The sequence below is a fragment of the Theobroma cacao genome, chromosome 5 (genome assembly GCF_053813885.1).
Source record: "Theobroma cacao isolate CCN51 chromosome 5, ASM5381388v1, whole genome shotgun sequence".
Lineage (NCBI taxonomy): Eukaryota > Viridiplantae > Streptophyta > Magnoliopsida > Malvales > Malvaceae > Theobroma > Theobroma cacao.
In genome coordinates this window covers 43,067,201-43,092,197 of record NC_142643.1, presented here as the reverse complement: position 1 = coordinate 43,092,197, position 24,997 = coordinate 43,067,201, and the positions used below count along the sequence as shown (strand labels likewise).

Below are 24,997 nucleotides of genomic sequence, written 5' to 3'. Positions count from 1 at the left end.
TTTTTGTAAAAGTAAATTAATTTTAAAAATTATTTATTATAAATCATTTTAACAACCATAATACTCAAATTTTTATATATTTATTGGTTGGTGTATGATCTCCTATTTAAAAAGAAGAGTTTGAATTTTTTCTCCTCCAATTATAAAAAAATTTAATTAATCAAATTAAATTATTATAATCCAATTTAAAAATGTTATATAAATTTATCAAAATCTAAATGGGCCTCAATTAAGCCCAATAAAAAACAGAAATTAGGACCAAGGCCCAATTTGTGATCATCGTAATGACAAGCAAATAAAAAAAAAGTGTCATTTAAAATTTTGCGATCTCTTTCTCTAAGAGCTTCCTTTTAAATTAGGGTTTGGTCTCCAAACAAAATGAACAAAAATCATTAAAAAAAAAAGGTTCGAAGTCGGTTACCCCAATATGTTACAAAAACAGAGTGTTTAAAATTAAAAAGAAAAAGATTTTAGGGGGTAGACTCTTAAAAAAATTTCAGGCAAATCCAAGGGTCTCCCTCTTTTCCCCTCACTTTCCCTCCGAACCCAATATTTTTTCCCTCTTCTCCTCTTCTCCTTCCATTTTGTTTATCTTTGTTGTTCCCTCTCACTGTAAACAGCCACTTGCTCCACTCCAAGTAAGAGAAAAAAGAATGGCAATTTTTTGTATCTCATGTTTATTATTACTACTACGTTTGAAATGTTAGTTTTTTGTGGGGTTCTCTTCTTGTTTCTAATGTATGATCTTTGTGTTTTTGATGATTTTCGAAGTGTCCTGCATATGGGTTTTGTGGGTAGGGCTGCTTTTTTTTTAAAAAAATTGTTTAAGCTTCCTTTCTTCAATCTGGGGTTGTTTTATTTGTTTGCCATTTTTCTTTTATGTTTTGCTAAATTTGTTGGGTTTTTTTTTTGTTTTATCTTTATTTATATTGTTTGTTAGTGTTGTATGGTTAAATGGCGTTTCGTTTTGGTGTTTGGGATCTTTTATGTATTTTTTTGGTTATGGAGTTAAGGTTTCTGTGGGTGTGGGGGGGTGTGGGGGTTTGTTTGGTTCCCGAGAAAATGGGTAACTGGAGAAGAAGTTTAGGGTGCCTGTTTTTAACATTGTATTCAAGTTGGTAAGAATTAATCAAATTAACTAGCTTTTTTGTATTGCTTGGTTTTTTTTCTTTGGTGGCAATAGATAAGTGCATGTTAAGACTCAAAGTTTTGGTTTTGCTGCTTCACTTGTCTCTTTTTTCTAAAATGTTCCAACTACTAAGCAGAATTTATACTTGTAATGTGTGTGTTTTTCCCCTTTTTTCTTATTGGGTTTTCTCCTTTTTGATCCTTTTAAAGTGTAACTTGATTTCTTGTTAATATAATTGATTGTAATGATTAAGTGTCCATTTTTTGATCAAGAAATTCGATCCCTTGCTATTTTAGGATTGAATTTTCTATTATTTTAGCCATTATATTTTGGTTGACATGTAGTTTATAGATTCCCTGACATTGTGATCTGGTTAGTTCTATTTACTAATGGTTTTATTTGTTATCTTTCGAATTACATTGCAGTCTTTGAAATTTGGATTCTTGGCTTCTGCGATATTGGGATTTTACTTGAGCATGGCTGCTTGGAATTGTTAGGTGGTGAAAGGCTGGTCCTTTGCATCTCACTTTTTAACTGGATGTGCTGAGTCCAGAAGATCTTTTGGTAGTTGATGCTATAAATGGTGGGTGTCTGGTTGAGTTGTTTCAGCTTTTGTTTTAGGTTTTAGATGGAGAATTGGTTGATATATTTGATTAAATTTGTTTGGGTTGCATTGGTGCAGGTTGCAGATTTTGGATGATAGTTGGAAAATGGATAGATAGGTTCTGAAAATCTCTGCATTTGATCTTGAAATCCTATCAATTATGGAGTGTAACAAAGAGGAGGCTGTCAGAGCGAAGGGAATTGCTGAACAGAAGATGCAAAATGGTGATTTTGAGGGTGCAAAGAAGTTTGCATTGAAGGCCCAGAAGTTGTTCCCTGAACTTGAGAACATATCACAATTTTTGACAGTGTGTAATGTTCATTGTTGTGCAAAATGCAAACTATATGGGTCAGAAATGGATTGGTATGGGATTCTTCAGATTGAACAATCAGCTGATGAGATTTCCATCAAGAAGCAGTACAGAAAGCTTGCTTTATTGCTTCATCCAGACAAGAATAAATTTGCTGGTGCTGAGGCTGCTTTCAAGTTGATTGGGGAAGCAAACAGGATACTTACAGACCAAATGAGACGTTCTCAATATGATATGAAGTGTAGAATCTCAGCAAGAACTGCACCAAAGCCAACTACTCACCAATCAAATAGGGCCTCGTCCTTCAATAGTCAGTATGGGTCTACAAACAATTACCAAAATGGTTCTTCAAAATTCACAGCTTCGTATTCCTATCAGCAGGCACAACATTTAACGTTTTGGACATTCTGCAGTGCTTGTGGTATTAAGTACCAGTACCACAAAGATTTTGTAAACAGATTGTTACATTGTCCAACTTGTGGAACTTCCTTTATTGCCCGTGACTTGGGTCCTCAAGGTTTGTCACGAGGATACCCTGGGAACCAGTTCTCCAATCAGAAAGAAGTTCCAAATCAGGGCCCTTGTAAAGTATCTTCGCAATGCAATGGTGGCAAGCCTTCTGGTGTCCACTTTCCTCATGGATATGCAGGGTCAGATCCTATTTCAAAGGCACGAAGCTCGGTTCCGGTTGGTGATTCTAAGAAACAAGAGAAAGTAGGTGTTCAAATGCACCAGCCTCATAAGGGTTTTTCAGCTGAACAGAAAGTAGATGGGTTTTCAAATGTGAGAGATGGAAAGAAAGGTGTTGAAATACCTAAGCCAAATGCAGCAAAGACCAAGGGGTCAGGAGCTTCAAGAAATGCCAAGAAGAAGAGAGGGAGGAAGTCAATAGAGGAATCTGATGAAAGTTGTGAGACTAGCCATGGAAATGAAGTTGAAGATATGGTTAGTCATGAAGATTGTGGTAATAACACTAGAATGAATTCAAAAGTGAATGGAGGTCATCGGCCTAGGAGGTCTTCAAGGGAAAAACGACATGTTTCTTATGAGGAAAAGTTGAGTGATGATGATGATTTTGTAAGCTCTCCTTATAAAAGATCCAAGGTAACCACAACACCTAATGCTAATGATGAAAAGGTTGATGACAGTGTGTCCAAAAAGGATAATTCAGTTGGTCCTACTGCTGCTGTAGATGTATGTCAGAAAGAAGTCAAACAAAAAGCAAGTGCCCCTCCTGAAGGCACCATCCCAAACAAGAAGCGGAAAACTGGAGAGTCTGAAGGGAAGGAAGAGGAACCTGTCGTATTTGACAACAATAATGAAGTGTCCCAGGTTGATGGTGGTTCTGGAACAAGTGAAAATGTGAATCCTTGTCCCCAGGTGCTCGAGTATCCTGATCCAGATTTCAGTGATTTTGAGAAGCACAGGGCGGAGAACTGTTTTGCTGTTAATCAAGTATGGGCCATATATGATACATTGGATGGCATGCCAAGATTTTATGCACGAGTCAAGAAGGTGTTCACTCCTGGTTTCAAGCTACGAATCACTTGGCTAGAACCTAACCCAGATGAGGAGAATCAGCAGAATTGGGTTGATCTGGATCTGCCTGTTTCTTGTGGTAAGTACTGCAATGGGTCCTCAGAGGGATGTGTAGATCGTCTAATGTTCTCTCATCGGATTGATCCTATAAAATCTTTTGGTAAATGCTCTTTCTTGGTGTATCCTCAAAAAGGGGAAACTTGGGCTCTCTATAGAGATTGGGATGTGAAATGGGCTTCAGAGCCAGAAAAGCATAAACCGCCATACCAGTATGATTTTGTGGAGGTTCTCACTGATTTTGATGAGGAAATTGGAATTGGGGTTGCTCATTTGGGCAAAGTCAAAGGGTTTGTCAGTATCTTTCGACAAACTGAACGAGATGGGGTTATCTCATTTCAGGTGTCACCACGGGAGCTATATAGATTTTCACATCGAATTCCCTCATGCAGAATGACTGGCAAGGAAAGAGAAGGTGTTCCTCTGGGATCATTTGAGTTGGATCCTGCTTCTCTTCCTACCAACCTTGATGAGCTGGTTGATCCTGGTGATATGAAGCTGGGTAATCATTACCAAGATAATGAAGCAAAGTTTTCTTGTCCTAAGTTTCCTCAAAATCAAGCGAAAGCTACGATAGATTCAGAGGAGAATCTCACTCCAATGAAGAATGACAAAAGTGACATTGAGAGAGAAGCCTCTCCATTCAGAAGATCTACAAGGGCATCAAGTCGTATGCGCAAGGATCATGGTAAGGAGGATGATAGTATCAAAGACATACATGAGTGCAACATCACTCAGCACAAAGAAAGTTGTACTTCAGGTGACACAGGTGATCAGAAGATTAACACCCCAAACAAGTGTAAGAAAAATGATCTCAATACAGATTGCTTAAAACCTCGAAGGTCACCAAGAGATTTGAGAAAAAAGGTCAGTCAAGTGAATGATGCTGTCAAAGACGTATGTGATTCCAACTTCAATCAGCCCAAAGAAAGTTGTACTTCTGGTGACACTGGTGATCAGAAGATTAACACCCCAAACAAGTGCAAGAAAAATGACCTCACTACAGATTGCTTAAAACCTCGAACCTCATCAAGAGATTTGAGCAGAAAAGGCAGTGAAGAGGATGATAGTGTTAGAGACATGCGTGATTTTAGGTTCACTCAACCCAAAGAAAGTTGTACTTCAGGTGACACAGGTGATCAGAAGATTAACACCCCAAACAAGTGCAAGAAAAACGATCTCACTACAGATTGCTTAAAATCTCGAAGGTCCCCAAGAGATTTGAACAGAAGAGGCAGTCAAGAGGATGATAGTGTCAGAGACGTACATGATTCCAACTTCACTCAGCCCAAAGAAAGTTCTACTTCAGGTGATCAGAAGGTTAACAGCCCAAACAAGTGCAAGAAAAATGATCTCACTACAGATTGCTTAAAACCTCGAAGGTCACCAAGAGATTTGAGCAGAAAAGGCAGTCAAGTAAGTAATACACAGGGAAGTGCTTCCTTCAGTCCGCCTTTGGGTGATGTGCATTTAAGTGAGAGGGATGGTAGCACAATTGGTGTTACTAAAAGCTCTAGTGTCTCTACACGTGTGTCTTCAGCTCACAGAACTTCAAAATCAGAGTGCTACAATTTTAAGAGGGAAAAATTTGAGGACAAATTTGAGGTTGATCAGATCTGGGCATTGTATAATAGGGATGGAATGCCTGAGGACTATGCTCAAGTTAAGAAGATTGAATCCACCCCTGATTTCAGATTGCATGTGACACTGCTGGAGATGTGCTCAAGGCCCAAAGACTTGGAACTGTCCCCTTCTTGTGGGATATTTAAAGTTAAAGGTAGTCAAACCAAAGTTGTCTCCTGTGATGTTGTCTCTCATCGATTAAGAGCTGAACCCATTGGAAAGAATAGGTACAAAATTTATACTACACAGGAGGAGGTTTAGGCAGTATACAAGAGTTGGAATTATGCAGATTCAAACCTGGGTAAGGGTGTATGTGACATTGTGGAAGTGTTGGAAGAGAGTGAAAAGAGCAAAATGTTGTGGTTCTGTCATGTGTAATTGGATCTAAATCAGTTTTTAGGGCTCCAAGAAGTCAGAGGTCTACAGCAGGTGATATTGAATTTTCTGAGACTGAGTTTGCTAGATTTTCTCATCAAATTCCAGCTTTCCAGCACAGAGGAGAAGATAGTCACTAGAGAGGCTATTGGGAGCTTGATCCCTTGTTCATTCCTGGTTTTCTTATTTGTTTAGAGTGATATGCTATAGTGTTTGTTGTATAATTAATTCCCTCACCTTAGTATAACCAAGAGCTTTTGAGTATGGACCATGGGAGAAACTGGAAAGAACCTAGAAGAAACTTGACAAATTGATTTTGCCCCCGTGTGTTGGAAACCATGCATGGCCTTAACCATTAACCATTTTGTTTTGGCCAAAATTTGATGTAGTCTTTCGGAAAGCGAACTAATGCAAATCTATGATCTTTAGTTGCAAACTTGCAGTGATGATGAATTCTTATATCTGCATCAGAGTTGACCATGCAGCTTCTCTTTGGGTAATCATTTGGTCTTTCTTTATGTTTGTTTTGGTTTTTCTAATCATGTTCTACTATTGAATGTCTTCTGAGCATTAAAGGATTTTGTTTTTGTTTTTCTCCTACCTCAGGTGTTAGCTTCATCATTTCCATTTTAAATTGAAACAAATCACTTATGTCGCCTGGAAAAATTTGAGAGTACATTTTTACCTCCTGAAACAAGACAGTTTTATTGTGGAAGAGGCTAAAATCTTTACTAGATGATCTCTGTTCATATCATTGTGAAACTGGTACTGTTATTCTGATATTTTGGTCCAAAGAGAGAATTTTTTTTGGAGTAGGTTTGTCACCATTCACCAGAAAACCTCTTTTGTCCTACAATGATTACTGGCTCCAGTATAAACCATGAATAATGGGTTTAACTAGTTTCAAGAACCAAGGACTATGTATAGCCTGACAGTGTTGCTTCCCTGGTACTTGAACGAACGGACAAAGGGACAGAAACATTGTTACTTTCCTTGTGTAACAAAGCTATGGAATCAATCAGCCAAACACAGCTAAAGTTAGTCTCCTCTTATGGGTCGTTTGCATGAAATGTTGAAACTGGCATGGTGCTTGGTTTTTGCACTGCGGAAGTAACTCTTCAACTACCTAATGTTTTTATGAATGGTTGAAAACCATTATCCTTTACATCATGTTCACTTAAATTGTTAGCATGGCTTAAAAGTTGTTCCAACGCTAACGTCTTATTGTTACTCAACTCGCTTTGGGTACGAGAGGTCCCGAGTTCGATCTCGGAACGCCACCTCCTTTATTCAACTTTTCAAATTCTGTTGTTTGCCCCAACTACCCTTCGTTAAAACTGATTGAAGCAGCAACTTCGCTCTGTACAATTTCGCAGTTGTTCCCAGTTTGTCTTTGTCCTTTACACAAGGTTTAGCTCTCTATTTCTCCAACTCCTTCTGATTTGATTCTTACAAAAACACCTATCTGTTATACTTCAAATTGACATACAATTTTTCAACTTTGTTTTTGGACAGTTCGAGCAACACTCTTTTCAGGTGTTTTAGACTATTTTTGAACAATGCGCTCTAGCTGTTCGATATAATGCTTCTTTATACACTCTGCACGGTCCTTGCCATTCATGTTTTCACTTTCTTTTTTTTTTTTTTCAGGTGTTGTTTGTAAGATGTTGAGGCAAGCAATAGGGAAGGTTTTGAGCGAAAGGGTAGTTACAAATTCTGGAGATAAGCTTCTTTTGCCTTGCTTGTACTTGCCCACAAGTTCTTTTCATGCTGGACAGGTAATTTTTTTCCTTTCGTGTAAATTTTTATGAATTTTTATTGGATACCCCAGTCTTTTTGTCTTTGAAATTTGATAATCAGAACCAAAACCCATTACAAATCGATGTCCAGAATTTGTGTCCATTTATGATATTTCAAGGAACAGAGAACATGGAAACATGGGAAATCTTATTTGTGACATGTTATTCGCAAGACCTTTATGTGCATGATGAATGAAAAATCAGTTGGTCAATTTTAAGTGAAAGGTAGCTGATATATAGCTTGAGAATCAACTTGTATGAAATTACTAGCATACAGCAGAATCCAATTCAGTCTTGTTTTAATTAGCCAAAGTTTGTTGGCTATATATGATGCTAGTAATGTTACTTAACGGGTGGAGTGATTAAGAACTTACTGGAAGCTCTTCCGCATGGAAATCTTACAGCAAAACATTCAACATGGCCCGCATGGAGGGGTCTAAATATGGTCGAGATGAAAAGAGAACAGATGAGAGAAGGCATTTACATAAGCTGTTCGTGCATCTCCATTTATTTGATTTGGTAATTGAAAGAATGTCATGTAAATCCAGTTTGATGATGTTATTTTTCCCTTAAACTATCTACTTCATTCCTTTCTTCTTATCTGTACTACTGAATATACAATTATCAAGCCCTTGCTGGATCACGATAACCTTGTTTGTAAAGATTCTCAATCCCTTTCTCTTCCTGCAATGAATTCAAGTTATTAAGTCAATGCTAAAATGTAGCTTCGTTAGCTTGTAAAGGTGACAGTCACTTCAAACTGTATAGAAATCACAATTACTTATTGACTCAAAATAAAGGAATTGGAATTGTTTTTGACTGTGTATACACTGTTTTCCCTTGTACAGGTTCATTGTGCACCAAGAAGTTTTTTCGGAGTAGAGGATTTTCTTGATGATGATAATAGCAGGCCATACACTTATAAGAAGGAGAAGAAGTCAAAGAATCCAAGCAAACATGTCTCGTTTAAACAACGGACTGTAGCCTACATGGAGCCATTTACACTTGACGTCTTCATCTCAAAGCGCTTTGTTTCTGCTTCGCTTACTCATAGAGTGACAAGTAAGCAGGTTGCTGTTGCTGGCACAAACTCAAAAGACATTAAAGCCGTACTCAGATCCAGATCAGATATTCCTGCTTGCTTGGCAATCGGGCGGATATTAGCTGACAGGGCAAGAGAAGCAGATGTATACACTGCTTCTTACACTCCCAGGGAGAGGGACAAATTTGAAGGAAAAATCAGAGCAGTGGTTCAGTCCCTCATCGATAATGGAATCGATATTAAAGTTTATCTTGACTGAATACGTTGGATTCAAATTTTTATATTGCTCTTTTCTCAAACCTTCTGGAAGATGTTTCCTGTTGTTTTAGCTTTGTGAATATGATTGAATTACTGCCATATTCAGGGTATGAAAACAATGTGACTGTTGCATTTCTATGCCTTTTTCTGTAGTGTTATGCTTTTGTTGTATTTTCCAGTTCTGGCAGTGCCTTTAAACAAAGGATAGGACAAGCCGAAGTTTTGTACCAACTACTTAAAGCATGCTTTCTTTTTCTATCAGTTTTTATATTGTCACGAAGTTTAATAGCATTGTGAAAGAGTATATTTTTTTGACATAATGCTCAAATAACTTTTTAAATTATTTAAGAAAATTTAATTAAGTTTTTATTCTATTATTACATTCAATCAAGTTTGTATATTTTTATTTAAAATCAAATAGGTCTTTACGACAAATTAAGTAATTGTTATTAATCTAAATGTCATTTATCATTTTTTATCTACATGATAATGACGTAACGTTGATTTGAATAGTAAAAAATGTAACGTTTATTTGAATAGTAAAAAATGTTACATAATCATGTTATCATGTTAAATTATCATGTCACGTTAATATTTACATGTTATATTATTATCAATTATAATATTTTTAACACGTCATGTCAACGTCATACAACATAAAATAACATATGATATTTTTATTAAGTTAATTATTAGTTATAAAAACTTATTTGACTCAAAATAAAAATATAAAGATTTGATTTAACACAATAAAAATATAATAGTTTATTTGATTTTTTCTAAATAGTTTAGGAGCTTTTTTAGGTATTATGTCATTTTTTTTCTTTTGTCTCTAGGTGAAGGGTTTGAATTTTGTGAGTATGAAAATATATGTATTTAACATTTTCACTTAAAATTTAGAATTTAATTGACATAAAATTTTTAAAAAATTAAATTATTTAAAAAATTTTAAATAATTTTTTCTATTGTATTTAATTAAGTTTATATACTTTTAATTTAAAATAAATAAATTTTTATGATTAACAATTGAGTAACTATTGTTAATCAAATATCACTAATTATTATTTATCATATGATATTAACATGACATGTTAATATTTTATAATACATGATGATGTGGCATGTTGATATACTATGTTAATATGTTCATATCGTATTTTTCATTAACAATAGTTAATCAATCATTAATTATAAAAAGTTATTTGATTAAAAAAAAGATTTTGATTGAAGTTAATAAAAAATTATTTAAATAATTTTTTAAATATTATATATTATTTATAAAATTAATTCTTACAATATCTCCACAATATAATTTTTTTTTTATCAAAATCACAGCCCACCAAAAACACGAAGGGAGGTCGTTTCGGTTAATGCGGCCCATAAAAGGAAGGGACACTGTTTCCTGCAATAAAATTAGTTACATTCTTATTCTTATGTTATTCTCTTGCTTTTCCTATTTAACTCTGAAGTCCCAAAATTGGCCTTTTGTTTTGATTTTATTTTAGGAATTTTTTTCCTTCTTTACGTCATTAGAAAATAAAAAGAAAAATCTCTGCTGAAATCAAAATCCGTCCTTTTTTTCTCTCTGCTTCTCACGATTCGCTTTCCCGAATTCAAAACCCTATACTGTTTGTCTGGTAAGATTTCAGAGCAGCGTTTTCTCTGAGTGGATTTTATTTTATTTTTCTTTTTTTCAATATCTGTTTGTTTGCTGAGAAAAGAATAAGGTAAGTGTCGAATTTCGAAAACTTCCGTTTCTGGTTAAACCGTTGATTTTAACCGATGATGCTTCTGCTATTTCTAGAGTGTAATTGAATGTGAGTTTTTTTTTTTTTTGATTTACTGACAAAAGTTGAACTTTGATGTATTAACTTTTATTTTTTGGATTGGGAAAAGCTAAGAAATTTCTTTGCATTTATAATTGGTGAAAATTGTTGCATGATTAGAGCTAAGATTGAACCGATTTGAATTAATTTTTGTATGTTTTACTTTTGTAACTGTTTATCCAATATGTGAGTGGTCTGGCTTTATTCTGTTTGAACTTTTTAAAGATCTTTAGTTGGAACTTGATTTTTTTCTGGGTGCATTTTTATGTGTTTTGTGGATATATTGAGTCGCCATTATCTAAAATGTTGAAAGGTTATCAGTCCCTGGACAATGTTTGGTATCTATGTATGAGTATTCAGAAGAAATACTGTAATGATATGCTTTGCCTCTTTGGGGTATCGAAGAAGACATTTAGAATGAAAGAATCATGAGCTATTTGGGATTAAAATTGATCATGTTTAATAGATTTGTGAAAATGGTGGAAGGGAAGAAAAGATTTTAATGTGATGGTGTTTTACTCTACAGTGTTGTTACTTTCTTTTCTGTCCCTGGATAATGTGAGGTGAGAGAGGAAGCAGAGAAACTTCAATTTTCTCTGGTTAAATTTCTTCTAAGTGCTAAATAAGAGAAAAGAAGGGAGAACTCTCTCCTGAACAGTGATATTTCTTCACCCTGTTCTGATGTATGACTTGATATATTTATATTGGTTTTGGTATTGGCAATTAGGAACTGTCATTATATGGTTTTTACTTGTGTTTGGTAAAAATGCATGACTAAGAGGAAGTTATAGCAGTCAATCGATATTGATTTTGTTGAATGTGGAGTTTACTGGTGAACCTGTGACTTTACTGTGGGTGTTTGGGGACCTACTAAGTTTTTGTGTCTACTTTGGAGCCAATATTGTAAATCAAGTCCTCTGATAAGAAAGACATCCAAGTTCCTTGTTCAAATTATTCTAGTTTCTATATGTTGACTTCAATATTGATGTTAAAACACTATTTTACCTCTTTGATTAAATCCTTTTATGGTACTTTAAAAAATTAGTATTGGTTTATTCCATGTGCTGTTTCTTTGCTGGAAGTATACTCGATGTGCTTGACTGGCTTTAAAGGTTCCCAAGCTGCCCTTTTGAGTTCTCTCTCTCTCTCTCTCTCTGTCTCTCTCTCTCCTGTCCTGATTTAGAAACTTAATCACTTGCCTGCTAATTTCACCAGGACCACAATTGGCTTTGAACACTCTGTCATTCAGTAGACTATGGAACAAGAAAATAATAAAAATGAAGCTGATGACAATACTGCAGAAGACTTGGCAAAATCACAGTCATCTGAAGAGAAAGGTCCAAATTTACTGAAGGCCAAATCGGATACTGCAAAGTCAATGGCCAAGAATTTCTTGAAGACAAGAAAGGCCACTGGTACTTCTGAGGTTCAGAGGAGAAAGAAAAGGAAGAAAAACAAGAGTCTTTCAGAGGGAAGTAAAGAAACTGAAGAGAATGCTCAGAAGCTAAATTCAAGGGAAGAAAACCAACAGAATGCTACCACCAGTACAGAGCATGTAGAGAAGGGTCAGCGGATCCAAAAGAACCAAGGTAATACATGTGCATCAGATAGCCAGGAAAAGAGAGGTAAGCCAAATCACAATCCTAAGAAACGAAGAAGGGAAGAGAAGCCTGGCGTTTCAAATAAAAATTGGAAGAATGAAGAAAGGCAGAAAGGCAAGGAAAAGATAAAACAAAATGAGCAGAAGGAAAAGCACAATAATTCAGAGAAGAATAAGAAGAAAGAAATGTGCCATGGTAAGGAAAAGAAACAAGAAAATAAGAAGAAAGAAAAGATTGATGGTGTAATATTTATGTGCAATGCAAAGACCAAGCCAGATTGTTTCCGATACCGTGTAATGGGTGTATCAACAAGTAAAAAAGATCTTGTGTTAGGTATCAGACCAGGGCTTAAGCTTTTTCTCTATGATTATGATCTCAAGCTTATGTATGGGATTTATAAGGCATCTTCTTCTGGTGGCATGAAACTTGAGCCTAAGGCTTTTGGTGGGGCTTTTCCTGCTCAGGTACCATTCTGTTATAGCCATCTTCCTTCAATTATAACTCCTCTTTCTCCTTACTTTTAAGAGATTTGTGTACTGATGACTTCAATTTCAGGTGCGGTTCAGTGTCCAAGCTGATTGTTTTCCTCTGGCAGAGAGCATTTTCAAGAAGGCAATCAAGGAAAATTATAATGAAAAACACAAATTTAAAACTGAACTTACTGCTAGACAAGTGAGGAATCGTTTTCATATCTGGCAGTTTGGTGTTCATTGTTTCCTTTCATATTTTAGCATTAATGAAATCTGAAATTTCCCTTTCAGGTTCGGAAGCTCACAGAACTTTTCCGACCAGTTGCAGTTCATTCAACTGCACTGCCTGCCATCTCCCCATCAAGGGCAGGGGGTCGAATCCCTGTACGCCATGAAAATAGGGAGGCTCATGATAGAGCAAGGGAAGCAAGGCCTCCTTCAGATAGAGAAGCATCTGCTAGAGACCCTTATACCAATGCTAGAACATGTGCTGCTTTATCTCATGAAAGGGATCAGCAAATTGGATATGGAGAGTTGGTATTTACTCGGAGAGAGGACATTCGTCATGATTTATACCTGAGTGAGGAGGAATACAGGGCTTATGGTCTTCAGGGAGAGAGAAGAAACTTGACTCTTCAGCATCATGTCGCTCCTACATCAGCGTCTTACCGGAGAGATTATGGGGAGCAGCTTCTAAGACAACCAGACACTGTATATGGGGAATCTGTGCCTATGCAGAGAGATATATTTCGCTCTGATCCTCCTTACTTGACTGAGAGAGAGTATCGGACTTATGATTTGGGTGCTACACAAGATATGCAATCAACAGTTTCTCCAACAACTACAAATACATCAGTAGCTGCTGCTTCTACTTTGGACTCCTTTGCTATGGATTCGTATTATAGTCGTTATTATGGTGTTCCATTGGTGGACTCTTACCTGCCACGACCTAGAGGACAGGCAAACCTGATTGAGACTGACCATTTGAGGAGGAGAGAAAGCAACCAAGTGGATGAATTGTATCCCACATATGATTCTAATGCTTTGGCGGAATATAACCAGATGCATCGTCATCATCAAGTCGTTAAGCCTGAAGCTTCTTCTACATCAGTTTCATCCCGGTATTCTTTTCCTGGGGCCACTTTGTCTTATCGCTGAGAGTCTGATTTTGATTATCTGTCCCTTCACACCTCTAACTTGAGACTCGTCAAAATCTTTCTCAATTAATTACTGTCTGTTCCTGTTATTTTTGTTGAATTTTAGTAGGTATCTGTATCACAATTGGATTGTAAATAGTTTATAACTGAGTAATTAAACGTTAGGCTATTTGGTAAATCAATTGTTTTCGAGGCTAGCTGGATATAACTTCTGGGGAGCACCTGGTTGATAGTGGCCGAGCGCCGTGCCAACCTCTCTACTCAGTTGCTAATACATTCTTTGAGCGACGCTGTGTTTAAGGGTAAAATACACTCACTCTTTTTAAGTTTTAGTCATAATTTTATGTAAATTTATTAGTTTCGAAATGAGCAGTTCTTCTCAAACATATAAATGATATTAATGGATAAATATGAAATGTTTAAAATATTTTTATTTCTTTTTTCAAAAAAAAATTCTATCTTACTTCGTATTGGTCGGTTATCTCACGGTCGGTTACTCCGTAGTCGGCTTTGATTAGGTTGCGCTAGATCTGACCATATTGCGCTCCCTGGTTCTCTCCTCCCGGTGATCCCTTGATTAGGCAGCACCAGATCACCACCGGTAGAAGTGTGATAGAGTTGAGACTTAGAGAGTTTTTTTTTTAAGAGAAAAAAAATAAAAATAAAAAATATAATTTATATAGTAATAATTTTTAAAATTAATGAAAAATAAAATTATTTTTAAAAAATTACCATATCATCAAATTAATAAAATATTAAAAATTAATTAATAAAAAAACTTATATATCTTATAAAAATATTTTTTTAAAATAAATTATTTATTTTAAAAATTAATAAACTCACGTTTAATTATAATAAAAAATTGAAAGTCTCACCTTTGAAATTAAGATCTGTTACAGCTTTTAATATGTGTTTGGTGGTCTTGGGTTCGAGTTCATAAGCTTAAAGAAGAGGGATGATTTTTCCATGCAAAAATTGGTTGACTTACATACCTTATAATCAAACAAAAAAAAAGCCCTTTTTCTTAATCCTTGTATACGATCTCGTAGATATAGACAGCATTACTCATTTTATATTCGCCGTACACCAGACCTCCAACCATGGAAATTAAGCGAACAAGCGAGGCTGTGTCAAGTCATTGCCGTGGACTCGAGCTCAGGCAAAGCAAACCTTTTTGGTCAAGTCAACAAGTAGATTGCCAAGCAAGCAAGGCCTTGGTTTTGTGTTTTGTTTTTCTCCTTTTATAAGACTAAGCTGGTTATCTCCTCGCATGCTGAACCTACTTATTAGTTCGGGCCCAGTGTTTGTCCAACAACTTTTTATTATTCTTCTCTCAAATCTTTTTCTTTCTGCCAAGTATCGGCTGATAACTCCAATTCCATTTTGTTGCACGAAGAATCGTTGATACAATCGCGAGTTCAATGACCAAAACCTTCCGACTTTGGAGGCCATTCTCAAGTTAATCAAATCTTGATAAGACTTTTGCTAGGGGCCACAATCTCTGTGAAATTTCATTGCCAAAGTATGAAAAAGGACTTGAATTATATAAATTCTTGTTAGACAATTGCTTTAGAAATATATGTTAAATTATTTATTTTTATAATTTAATATTTTATTAAAAATCATTATATACGTTTTCAATCACATATACAGTATCATATCAAATTACTTGTTATAACAATAAAAATTATGAATTTACTTAGAATTTTCTTGAATGACTAATAAGATATAAAGTTGATCTTTTCGTTAACAAGTATAATATTTTGCAGTATCAACTAAACCAAAAGTCTAGACCACAAGAACATGCCCATTGAGCAAGGTGAGATTGACCAATGACGCAAAACCAAGTACAACATGTACATATGTAAATAGAGAGAGAGAGAGAGAGGGGATGAGAAAGATATGCTTGAATGCTGACGAGGAGCTTGCAAAAGGGTTCTAAAAAGCTTCTAAAGCGCGCAGGCATATTGTTTAAAGCGTTAATGCGTAACATCAAATCGTCTATATATATGGAGTATGAATAGTTCAGATTGAACAACAACGACATTTAGTAAGCAATTTCTAGCAAGCACTGCACGCCAATTGTCAAGTAAGTTGTTTTCCCAAGGTTTTGTTCTACTTCTCTCGCTATTGCTCTTTGCATAATTTATGTCAAGCCATAAATGAACATGTTTTTCGAGAGTTTCTTCTGGTTTGATTGGTTTCAACTGAAAATCTTACTGAGGCTCTTAATTTGTCTGAAAAACCAACTGCAACATTGTTTCTTAATATTTATATTACTGAATTCAACATCGCTGAAATATTGTTTGATCACCAAATACCAGTGTTTCACAGGGGAGCTTGTGATTCTGATTTGGGCTTTTTGAGTCTTAAAATCTTTTGTTTTGTTGTTTGAACTTGATTCAAAATCTATTAATGATTTTTCCAGCATATGTTTTGATGGTTTCTCATGCTGAAAAGAGTTAAGACCCCGCAATTCTACACCATATTTTCGTCCCCTTTACGTCAAGCTTTGCAGTTTTCTTCACCCTAAGTTTCCTACAAAACAACAAAACTACAGCTTTTGTCAAAACAGACAGGAGTTTAACAGACACAGCCTCTGGGTTTGTAGTCTTCAGACGATTGTATTTATTCCATAACACTGTTTTTGCAGTGCCGGACTTAGCCTAACTTAAGACAAAAGAGTTTTATCTTGAGCTTCGAGAAATTGGTTGAAAATACGGTTTTTTTTTTTGGTAACAAACTTCTTTTCTAAGTAGCCTTTTGTTGTAAAGGTAGAAAGAGAGATATGGGACAGTGCTTGTCGGGTGATGTGAGTGGAGGCCAGCAGGCCTTAGGTCATATGTCAATGCTTGAGGGTAATGTAGGACGAAACGACGCAGTTGATTTCTTCTTCAGGTCTCGAGGTCAACATTCTCCTTCCACAGGAATTGAGGTATATATTTATAATTTTATCTATATCTTAATTTTTATTTATATTTTTCCATATGTTATAAACATGTTTTTCTATATCTAAATTTGGGTTCATGAATATTATAAGCCTAGGAATAGTAATGTTGGATGCATAAATTAATTGGTATTGACTTCTAAATAATATTTGCAGAGTCAAAAACAATTTACATTGTCCATTAGACCATTACTGATGTGCATGGTACCTTTGTTCATCATATTTGACATGATTGCGTCTTAAGTTTGAATTCGGATTCTAGTATTGTTTATTGAGTGGGGGTTTGGGGGAAGGTTTTATTCATTAATTTCTCAGATCTCATTCTTTTAGTTGAAGTTGCCTTTCTATCTTATAATGTGTAGTATTTGATGTGTTAATTTTAGTCAAATGTGCACTGCAGTTATCTTTATCAGCTTCAAAGTTGAGTGATCGCGACATCACATCAAAGGTATAATTCTCTCTTATTTCTTTTGTGCACTTTGTGTGTATACATGCATATATGAACAGCTAGCTATTATCGATCTGCCTTTTCTCATTTCTGTGATTAAGTAGTACAACATGTCCTGGACAGCTGCTTAGCTGATTATACATTCTTATGACTAATATACATCGGCTATAAATTCTGGAATACTAATTGTACTGAAACCATTCTTTGTTATTGCATGTAAAGATATTGCCCCGCATTGTAAAATTGACTTTTTAATTGCAAGTGCCAAGTACGGTTTCAGCTGAACTGTTTACTGTTTTCTTATAGAGCGACCCAATGGCAATTCTGTATGCAAAGCGAAAAGATGGGTCACTCAAGGAACTTGGTCGCACGGAAGTTATACTGAACAACTTGAATCCTGATTGGGTTGAGAAGATTCATCTTACTTATCAGTTTGAGACAGTTCAATCTTTAGTGTGAGCTTCTCATCTTTACCACGTTAGTCCTTATACTTTTCAGTAGGCTTCTTCGGGGTTGGATGATTGGACTAATTACTGCTTCTTCTTCTACCCCTGCTCCAGTTTTCATGTATATGATGTGGATTCCGTATATCATAATGTACCTGTGAAGGTATACGTATCACTGTTCATTTTGTAAAGGTTTTGGAGTTTTGGTCCCAAGATTGATGAAAAACTTACTTGAAGTGATGAACTATATTATTCATTTCTTTTACCATGTTATCTTACAGATGCTAAAGTTGAGTGATCAAGACTTTTTGGGAGAAGCAAATTGTGTTCTATCTGAGGTGAGTTGCACCTTGCGGCCAGTATATTGCTCCTTGAAACATACCAGATATTTCTTTTTCAGTTTCTTTACGTAGTCAAAAACTTGCTTAATGTCTAGATATAGTGACTTACCCATTTAGAATGGTCAGTAACCACGTATTTATCGGTGGTATATGTGTTCTTCCTTCTTCTTTTCTCCCTTTGACAGATACTGACCAAACGAAATCAGACATTAACTCTAAATCTCCAAAGCAAACATGGGCATGGAGGTTCGAGAAACTTAGGGATGCTCACTGTCCATGCTGAAGAAACAGTTGCTTCTAGAACTATAGTTGAGATGGTATTACGTTGTTCCCAATTGGACAACAAGGACCTGTTTTCTAAGAGTGTATGTACCTATCAATCTGCTGTTTCTGTCTGTGTGTGCCTGCTTAATTATGTGTTTCCAACTCCCTTTGATTTTTTTGTCTTACAGGATCCTTTCTTAAGAATATCAAAAATAGCTGAAAGTGTAGGTTGTGTCCCTATATACAAGACAGAGGTGGTAAACAACGATCTAAATCCAGTTTGGAAGCCCTTATGTCTTACCATGCAGCATTATGGAAGCAAGGCAAGTTTGGCATGATCTCTTTGTGATTATTCAAGTATTTTCCAAAAAGAGTTCACGAATTTATGACTTGGCATGATCTCTTTGTGAATATTCAAGTATTTTTTAAAAAGAGTTTACGAATTTTGAGACATTTGGCATCAAATTATGTTCCTCATCTTCTCTGATCATCACAGGATAACCCGTTAATTCTCGAGTGTTTTGATTTTAACAGCAGCGGCAACCATGTACTTATTGGGTAAATATTGGAACCCTCCAATGTCTGCAGCACTGTTGATTCTGTTCATTTTTACCCTGTATACTAGTTGATTTAACTTGGGTTTCATGATTTTTTTTTTTATTTCATCAGAAAAATTCAGAAATCAGTTTCAGAGTTGGAAAAACTTTACAAAGAAAAAAGCGGTGCAAATTTGGTTCTGTCATCTCGTCAAGGTCATGATAAGGTGATTATCTGTGCTTAGCACAGGGTGTTTACTATGTTAAATCGGTATACTAACATGTCAGTGTGCTCTTTAACTTGCTATTGGCATTCAGGTTCTAAAGGGTCAGCTCTTTGTAGATCAATTTATTGAGAAGCCACGATTCAGTTTTCTGGATTATATATCCAGTGGATTCCAGCTAAATTTCATGGTTGCAGTTGACTTTACATGTAAATGACAGTCGACCACCCTTCACTTTCCTTTTCTCTTCTCTCTTCTTTCATGTTTATGGCTGGTCTGGTTCATGCTTGTTGATTGGATATTCAAATTTTCCAGCATCAAATGGACTTCCTCGAAATCCAACTTCTTTGCACTATATTGATCCGTTAGGCAGATTAAATTCTTACCAGCAGGTAAGATTGGGTTGGCTTTTGTTCACCTGGGAGGGGTAACATGTCATGACATATATGACATGAAATATAATTGTCATTTATGAAGTTTTATTGAAACTAAACCCACCCTTATTACTTTGAAAAAGACTCTCTATCTCTCATGAAAAAGTAACTAATATTGTTAGGATTCCATTAATCAAACCGATATTTGTTCAAAATTTGTTTTAAATATTAAAATTACAATCATTTTGTTTGTTTCTTACTTTTCCCCTCTTTTTTTTTTTTGGAGAAAAACAAAAAAAAATTGCTGTTAATGAAATTGCTGTCTAACTGATTGACTACTTGACCATTTACAGGCTATAATGGAGGTTGGGGAGGTTATACAATTTTATGATTCTGATAAGCGCTTTCCTGCTTGGGGTTTTGGAGCGAAGACATTTTTTAACACTAGTTTATCACATTGTTTTAACTTGGACATAACCAATGGCTATCAGGAGGTGAGAATTGCGGAGTCCTTAAGCTTGTGCCACGCTACTTCATCTCTCTGAACCTGCTTATTCAATATCATAGAAGGAAACTGCTAAATAATGAAAATTTTGTTTGACAGGTTGAAGGAGTTGAAGGCATCATGGCTGCTTATGCTAGTGCTATTTACAATGTTACTCTGTCAGGACCTACCGTATTTGGCCAAGTGATCGACAGGGCTGCGCAACTTGCTAGTTTCTCATATGACAGCACAAAATATTTTGTCTTGCTCATTATAACTGTAAGAATTAAGGAACTATTGCTTCCATTTGCAGTAAGGACTGCTGTTGTTTGCCTAACTGACAAAGATCTGTCACCTTTTATAGGATGGAGTCCTAACTGATATTCAAGAAACAAAAGATGCCGTGGTAAAGACAACAGATCTTCCTTTGTCTATCCTCATAGTTGGAGTGGGAGATGCAGATTTTAAACAAATGGAGGTATGCTTTGTGTTATCAAATATTATTTACATTACTAAAGATCGAAGTGGACCTGCACTGGATATTAACCTATGCATTGAAAAAACAAAAAAACAATGTTGTTTGCAGATCCTGGATGCTGACGATGGATGCCCGTTGGTGAGTTCTAATGGTCGGGTAGCAACCCGAGACATTGTACAATTTGTTCCAATGCGAGAAGTACATGGTGAGTGTATATTATCTTTCCTGATCTGATTGAATCTTCATATTTATCTTCTGCCTGAGGGTTTCATCATGTAGGTGATAGCAGCAAAACAATTAGATGTTGGAGATGTTGCGAATTGGGTTTACACAATTAGATGTTGGGAATTGGGTTTACTTCAGTTCACTAACTAATCCGTTCTATTTGGGACAGGAGGGCAGATTTCTCTTGTTGAAGCTCTTCTGCAAGAGCTGCCTGGACAGTTTTTGACTTACATGCAATCCAGAAATATTAAACCATATGGTTTCGTTGCTTGAAAGGCATTCTATCACCCCAAAACTTCACAGAAAACGTTGTTAATATCATGATTAAGACTGATTATAGTTTTTCCTTTTTACTTTTTCAAGCACAAACAGTACAACTATATATCAATCAGCTGAATTTAGGTTGCAATTCTCTCTCAACTATAAATCTTGGCCTGAGCTAAAAAGGGTAGGAGGCTGTGGCCAAGCCATAGGAGACTTCGAATAATTGTATTATAATAATGGATGTTTTGAGTCTACTATTGCTCATTGCTATCCTTGAGAAGAATGTTAATCTAGATTGTACAATAATTTCTCATGATGATTGTACATTTTCATAATACATTTTTGTCACTACCCGGAACTTCTTTCGGACCCATGACAATCACCGCGACGTCTCGATTGACACTCATTATCCGAAATGCCAATCAAAACCCCGCAAGGCTTACATATCAGTTTTTTGCCTTTTCTGTGAGAAATCATTTTTAAACATTCCATTTTAAATAATTTTCAGTAGTTTTCTGCTCAAATAAATCAAAAGACAAAAATATTTTAAAAGGATTTATAGACAAATATTACATTTTAAAATATTGATTAAAATATAAATTTTTTTATATAAAACAATATTTATAGAAATACGTGCAAGAAATCTTTTGTAACGTGAAAATAAAATAAATTCATACATACAATAATTTACAAAGTTATAATGTACAATAATAATTACAATGACAAGTGGCCCATAAATATACCAAGTGTTGGTGATAGTAACCTACTGTCTATGAGATAGAGATGTCAACTGGAATCCTCGACAAAATAAGGTATCTACAAGCTACCACAGACTTGAAATGTTTGGAAATGAGGTGGATGAGATTTTGCAATCTCAATAAGTAAACAGACATTATCATAAATATCTAAAGGTGAGTAACATGAAGACAAGTTTAAACAACAAATTACAAACCATTTCATAAGGTTTTCAATTTATTCCTTAAACCATAAAATATTTGTAATTTATCAAAATAGTTGTTAAGGTTTATGACTTTTATTAAAACAAGGCTCAAGCTAAAACTAGTCATCGGGGATACCTTGGCCGAGGCATCTAACCGAGTCCGTCAAAGTTGTTATGATATTTACATGTGAAACATATTTTTTATTTTTAAAACAAGTCGTTCCTTGGCGTTGGCTGAGTTACACATTCACGTGGAGGTTCGACGTGAAGTGAGTTCTAATACTACCTCGGGAGTTACCCTCCTCACTTCTACAACCGGAGTAATTATGTAACTGGATTTACCGTACCCCTCTAATAGGCAGTCCACGAAAACCTGTCATTGCAGTGACTAAACCCACCAATTTTAATAAAATTTTGACAGTATAACGTGGCTTTTATTTATTTATCCAGTCTGCATAGTAAAATATCGCTTACATTCTATTCCCAATGCAATTATAAAATATAGCCACATATACTCATATTTCATAAGCCATTCATAGGAAAATATATATTTCAAAATAATCGGTAGCCTCAAATTATTCAATTTCATAATCAACACAATATATTTTTATTTGTCACATTTATTTCTAAAACATCAAAAACTCCGTTTTAATCTCGTTTTCATTTCATAAAATACATAAAGAACATTTAAAAATAAACTCTAGATAATTTACAATAATAATAGGTTTACTCACCGTTTGTACAAATTAACTGATTTTTAGGTGCCCCGATCACTGTTCGTCGGGTACAACTTCCTTGCCTTTACCGGAAGGCTATCCTCCTAAACACATTACAAAATTTACTCAATTCACCACATTGATGTTAAATCACTATATAATTGACTTAAATCCTATACTAATGCATGGTATGAAATGCAATAGCCTAAAACGGCTTAAACGCGGTATTAACCTATTTTTGACATTTTACCTGTTAAATTACTAACGGACTCCATTTTAGCTCTAAATTGTTCCATTTTCTCTCCAACATTTCTAACCATTAAATATCAGCCAATAACCTTCTAAAATCACCAAAATCAGTTCACTTTTCTCGTTGGAAAATTCGGCTAAAAATGGGACATTAACTCGGTAAATTTTTCACTTTGTTTTTCTATCACATTTATCCATTTTTCATCATTTTCTCTTCATTTCTCTTAGAATAAAAATCAGTTCATCATCATTGTACATCATTGAACATTCAGCCAAGGGTGGATATTGTGAAAATTCATGCTTTCTTGTCCAATTTGATTTCTATACACATTTAACTAACTAAAACTATCAATTTAACTAAAAATTAAAACATAAAAATTTCAAAATCGTTCCTCCAGAATTTCGTCCAGCCCTTGATATCACTTTTTGATCTCTCTCCTCAAGTATGCTTAATGGAAATAAAGGCATAGGAAAGGTACAAATCAAGCTAAAATCGAAAAATCTTACCGTTAGACGCGTAAACGGACGAAAAACGCGATTTTCCCTTTGAATTTTCTAGTTTTCCTTTGTTTTTCTCTTTTCTTCCTTTCCTCTCTATTTTCTCTCTTGTTCTTCCCTTATGGCCGGCCAGCACTTAATATGGGGTTTAAATGGGCTGACTTTTCATTAAAATAATATTAAATCATTAAAAAGTGCCATGTGTCACTTTCTCATTGGCCTGTTTTTAAATTTTCGTCTTTTAAACTTCAATTTTTCACCACTTAACATACCATAGTTGTTCATACCAAAAATATATAAATCCTATGATTTTGACAAGTTTTGGGTGGTGAAAATTACAGTTTTTACCTCAGGAAGATAAAATTATCGTTTTGCCCCTATATTTCGAAAATTATCGAAATTGAAATTTTTTACTTCCTATCATTAAATTATACTCCAAAAAGTTAATCTTGATAAAAAATTTCACTCCATGATCAAATTATTATCTTAGGTGGCAAAATGACGATTTTTACCCCTGAACATCAAAATTTTCAATTTTACCCCTAATGAACCCTCGAACTCCGAACAATCATTTTTAATCATTTTTGGACTATAAAATATTAAATTTCATCCTACAATTCCTATTTGAACTAGTTCGAGGTTAAATCAACTCAAGTGTACCGTTAGGTACGATACCGGGTTTCGTCTATTATTAGGTGCTTTTCTAGTATAATAATATGCTACTCAGTGCATGTATGTCATGATATGCGTTTATAGGGTCAGGTTTTACAATTTTATTCTATAATGGATAAATTATGAATACGATAATTAATGATTAATGAAAGGGTTCTTTTAAAAAATACTCCTCATAAATAAGGTGTTTTTAGAAATAATTCTTTTTATAATTTTAATTATTTTTAGTTAAGAGAAATTAATTTTAGACAAAATTACCCTTAATAAAACTGACCCATATGTTCAAGTTCGCGTTTCAAACTGACTCATATTCTTTGAGCTTTTCTCGTAAGACCATTCATCTTTAGAGTATTTATTGTCAGACAAAAAAAAACTTTAAGCATTTTGAACATTTTGGAGTAGTTTTTGATACACGAAGAAAAATTTTTATACATTTTGAGCATTTTAAGCATTTTGGAGTGATTTTTGATGTATGAAGAAAAATCTTTGAACATTTTGAGCATTCTTCGTCAAGTAAGCATATTCATTAATTATATTGTTAAGTGGAATATGGTGTGTTGTTTGAAGTTGTTGATTTTATTAAATGAAATTCAGTAATTTTGGTAGTTTTTAACTATTACATAATTGGTTTTTTAACATTGCGTGACTAATTTTTAAGTATTGCATGACTGATTTTTAGGTATTACATAACTGATTGATATGACATTTCATGATTGGTTGATAGGCATTGCATGACTAGTTAGTAAAGTATTGCGTAACTAGCTAAGGCATTGAGTGACTAGTATTTAGGTATTGTATGACTTAGACATTACTTAAAAATCAATCACATAGTGCTTACAAATCTAACCACACAATGCTTAAAAACCAGTCACATGATTGATTTTTAGGTATTACGTGATTAGTTGATATAGCATTTCATGATTGATTGATAGACATTGCATAACTAATAAGTAAGGTATTACGTGATTAGTTGATATAGCATTTCATGATTGATTGATAGACATTGCATAACTAATAAGTAAGGTATTACGTGATTAGTTACTAAAGCATTGCGTGACTAGTGTTTAAGTATTGTATGACTTAGGCATTGCCTGAAAACCA

General features: G+C 34.8%; 4 protein-coding genes across 9 annotated transcripts; all 4 read left to right on the top strand.

The window, feature by feature from the left end:
• Positions 1 to 353: 353 nt before the first annotated feature.
• Positions 354 to 6,073, top strand: LOC18599874 (uncharacterized). Its single transcript, XM_018121439.2, has 3 exons — positions 354 to 638; positions 1,555 to 1,712; positions 1,812 to 6,073. Exon 3 carries the CDS (start codon positions 1,894 to 1,896, stop codon positions 5,521 to 5,523), a length of 3,630 nt encoding a protein of 1,209 aa, XP_017976928.2. The 5' UTR covers positions 354 to 638; positions 1,555 to 1,712; positions 1,812 to 1,893; the 3' UTR covers positions 5,524 to 6,073.
• Positions 5,519 to 8,997, top strand: LOC18599873 (Ribosomal L18p/L5e family protein). 4 transcript variants are annotated; one of them, XM_018121440.2, is made up of 4 exons: positions 6,619 to 7,046; positions 7,153 to 7,173; positions 7,288 to 7,415; positions 8,285 to 8,997. In XM_018121440.2, exons 3-4 carry the CDS (start codon positions 7,302 to 7,304, stop codon positions 8,735 to 8,737), a joined length of 567 nt encoding a protein of 188 aa, XP_017976929.1. In that variant the 5' UTR covers positions 6,619 to 7,046; positions 7,153 to 7,173; positions 7,288 to 7,301; the 3' UTR covers positions 8,738 to 8,997. The 4 variants fall into 4 exon arrangements, with proteins under 4 accessions (XP_017976930.1, XP_017976929.1, XP_007030107.1 ...); XM_018121441.2 differs by lacking the exons at positions 6,619 to 7,046; positions 7,153 to 7,173 and adding an exon at positions 5,519 to 6,133; XM_007030045.3 differs by lacking the exon at positions 7,153 to 7,173 and having other exon boundaries at positions 6,628 to 7,046.
• A 1,190-nt stretch (positions 8,998 to 10,187) lies between these two features.
• Positions 10,188 to 13,968, top strand: LOC148762956 (uncharacterized). Its single transcript, XM_088806381.1, has 4 exons — positions 10,188 to 10,373; positions 11,778 to 12,627; positions 12,719 to 12,835; positions 12,925 to 13,968. The coding sequence occupies exons 2-4, from the start codon at positions 11,818 to 11,820 to the stop codon at positions 13,789 to 13,791; spliced, it is 1,794 nt and encodes a 597-aa protein (XP_088662507.1). The 5' UTR covers positions 10,188 to 10,373; positions 11,778 to 11,817; the 3' UTR covers positions 13,792 to 13,968.
• A 1,647-nt stretch (positions 13,969 to 15,615) lies between these two features.
• Positions 15,616 to 21,135, top strand: LOC18599871 (protein BONZAI 3-like). Of its 3 annotated transcripts, XM_007030038.3 has the most exons (17): positions 15,620 to 15,879; positions 16,565 to 16,725; positions 17,138 to 17,185; positions 17,492 to 17,640; positions 17,746 to 17,794; positions 17,913 to 17,969; positions 18,158 to 18,337; positions 18,425 to 18,559; positions 18,733 to 18,794; positions 18,906 to 18,999; positions 19,091 to 19,205; positions 19,312 to 19,388; positions 19,724 to 19,864; positions 19,975 to 20,133; positions 20,219 to 20,332; positions 20,441 to 20,537; positions 20,727 to 21,135. In XM_007030038.3, exons 2-17 carry the CDS (start codon positions 16,579 to 16,581, stop codon positions 20,828 to 20,830), a joined length of 1,728 nt encoding a protein of 575 aa, XP_007030100.3. In that variant the 5' UTR covers positions 15,620 to 15,879; positions 16,565 to 16,578; the 3' UTR covers positions 20,831 to 21,135. The 3 variants fall into 3 exon arrangements, with proteins under 3 accessions (XP_088662506.1, XP_088662505.1, XP_007030100.3); XM_088806380.1 differs by having other exon boundaries at positions 15,616 to 15,879; positions 16,569 to 16,725; positions 18,158 to 18,559; XM_088806379.1 differs by having other exon boundaries at positions 15,616 to 15,879; positions 18,158 to 18,559.
• Positions 21,136 to 24,997: the final 3,862 nt, after the last annotated feature.

Excerpts from the sequence above, each read along its gene's own strand:
- LOC18599874 (XM_018121439.2), top strand. The coding sequence starts at position 1,894 with ATGGAGTGTAACAAAGAGGAGGCTGTCAGAGCGAAGGGAATTGCTGAA.
- LOC148762956 (XM_088806381.1), top strand. The coding sequence starts at position 11,818 with ATGGAACAAGAAAATAATAAAAATGAAGCTGATGACAATACTGCAGAA. Across the intron at positions 12,628-12,718 it reads GTGGGGCTTTTCCTGCTCAG|GTGCGGTTCAGTGTCCAAGC; the intron begins GTACCATTCTGT and ends CTTCAATTTCAG. Across the intron at positions 12,836-12,924 it reads CTGAACTTACTGCTAGACAA|GTTCGGAAGCTCACAGAACT; the intron begins GTGAGGAATCGT and ends TTTCCCTTTCAG.
- LOC18599871 (XM_088806380.1), top strand. The coding sequence starts at position 16,579 with ATGGGACAGTGCTTGTCGGGTGATGTGAGTGGAGGCCAGCAGGCCTTA. Across the intron at positions 16,726-17,137 it reads CTCCTTCCACAGGAATTGAG|TTATCTTTATCAGCTTCAAA; the intron begins GTATATATTTAT and ends TGTGCACTGCAG. Across the intron at positions 18,795-18,905 it reads GGCAACCATGTACTTATTGG|AAAAATTCAGAAATCAGTTT; the intron begins GTAAATATTGGA and ends TTATTTCATCAG.
- LOC18599873 (XM_018121441.2), top strand. The coding sequence starts at position 7,302 with ATGTTGAGGCAAGCAATAGGGAAGGTTTTGAGCGAAAGGGTAGTTACA. Across the intron at positions 7,416-8,284 it reads GTTCTTTTCATGCTGGACAG|GTTCATTGTGCACCAAGAAG; the intron begins GTAATTTTTTTC and ends TCCCTTGTACAG.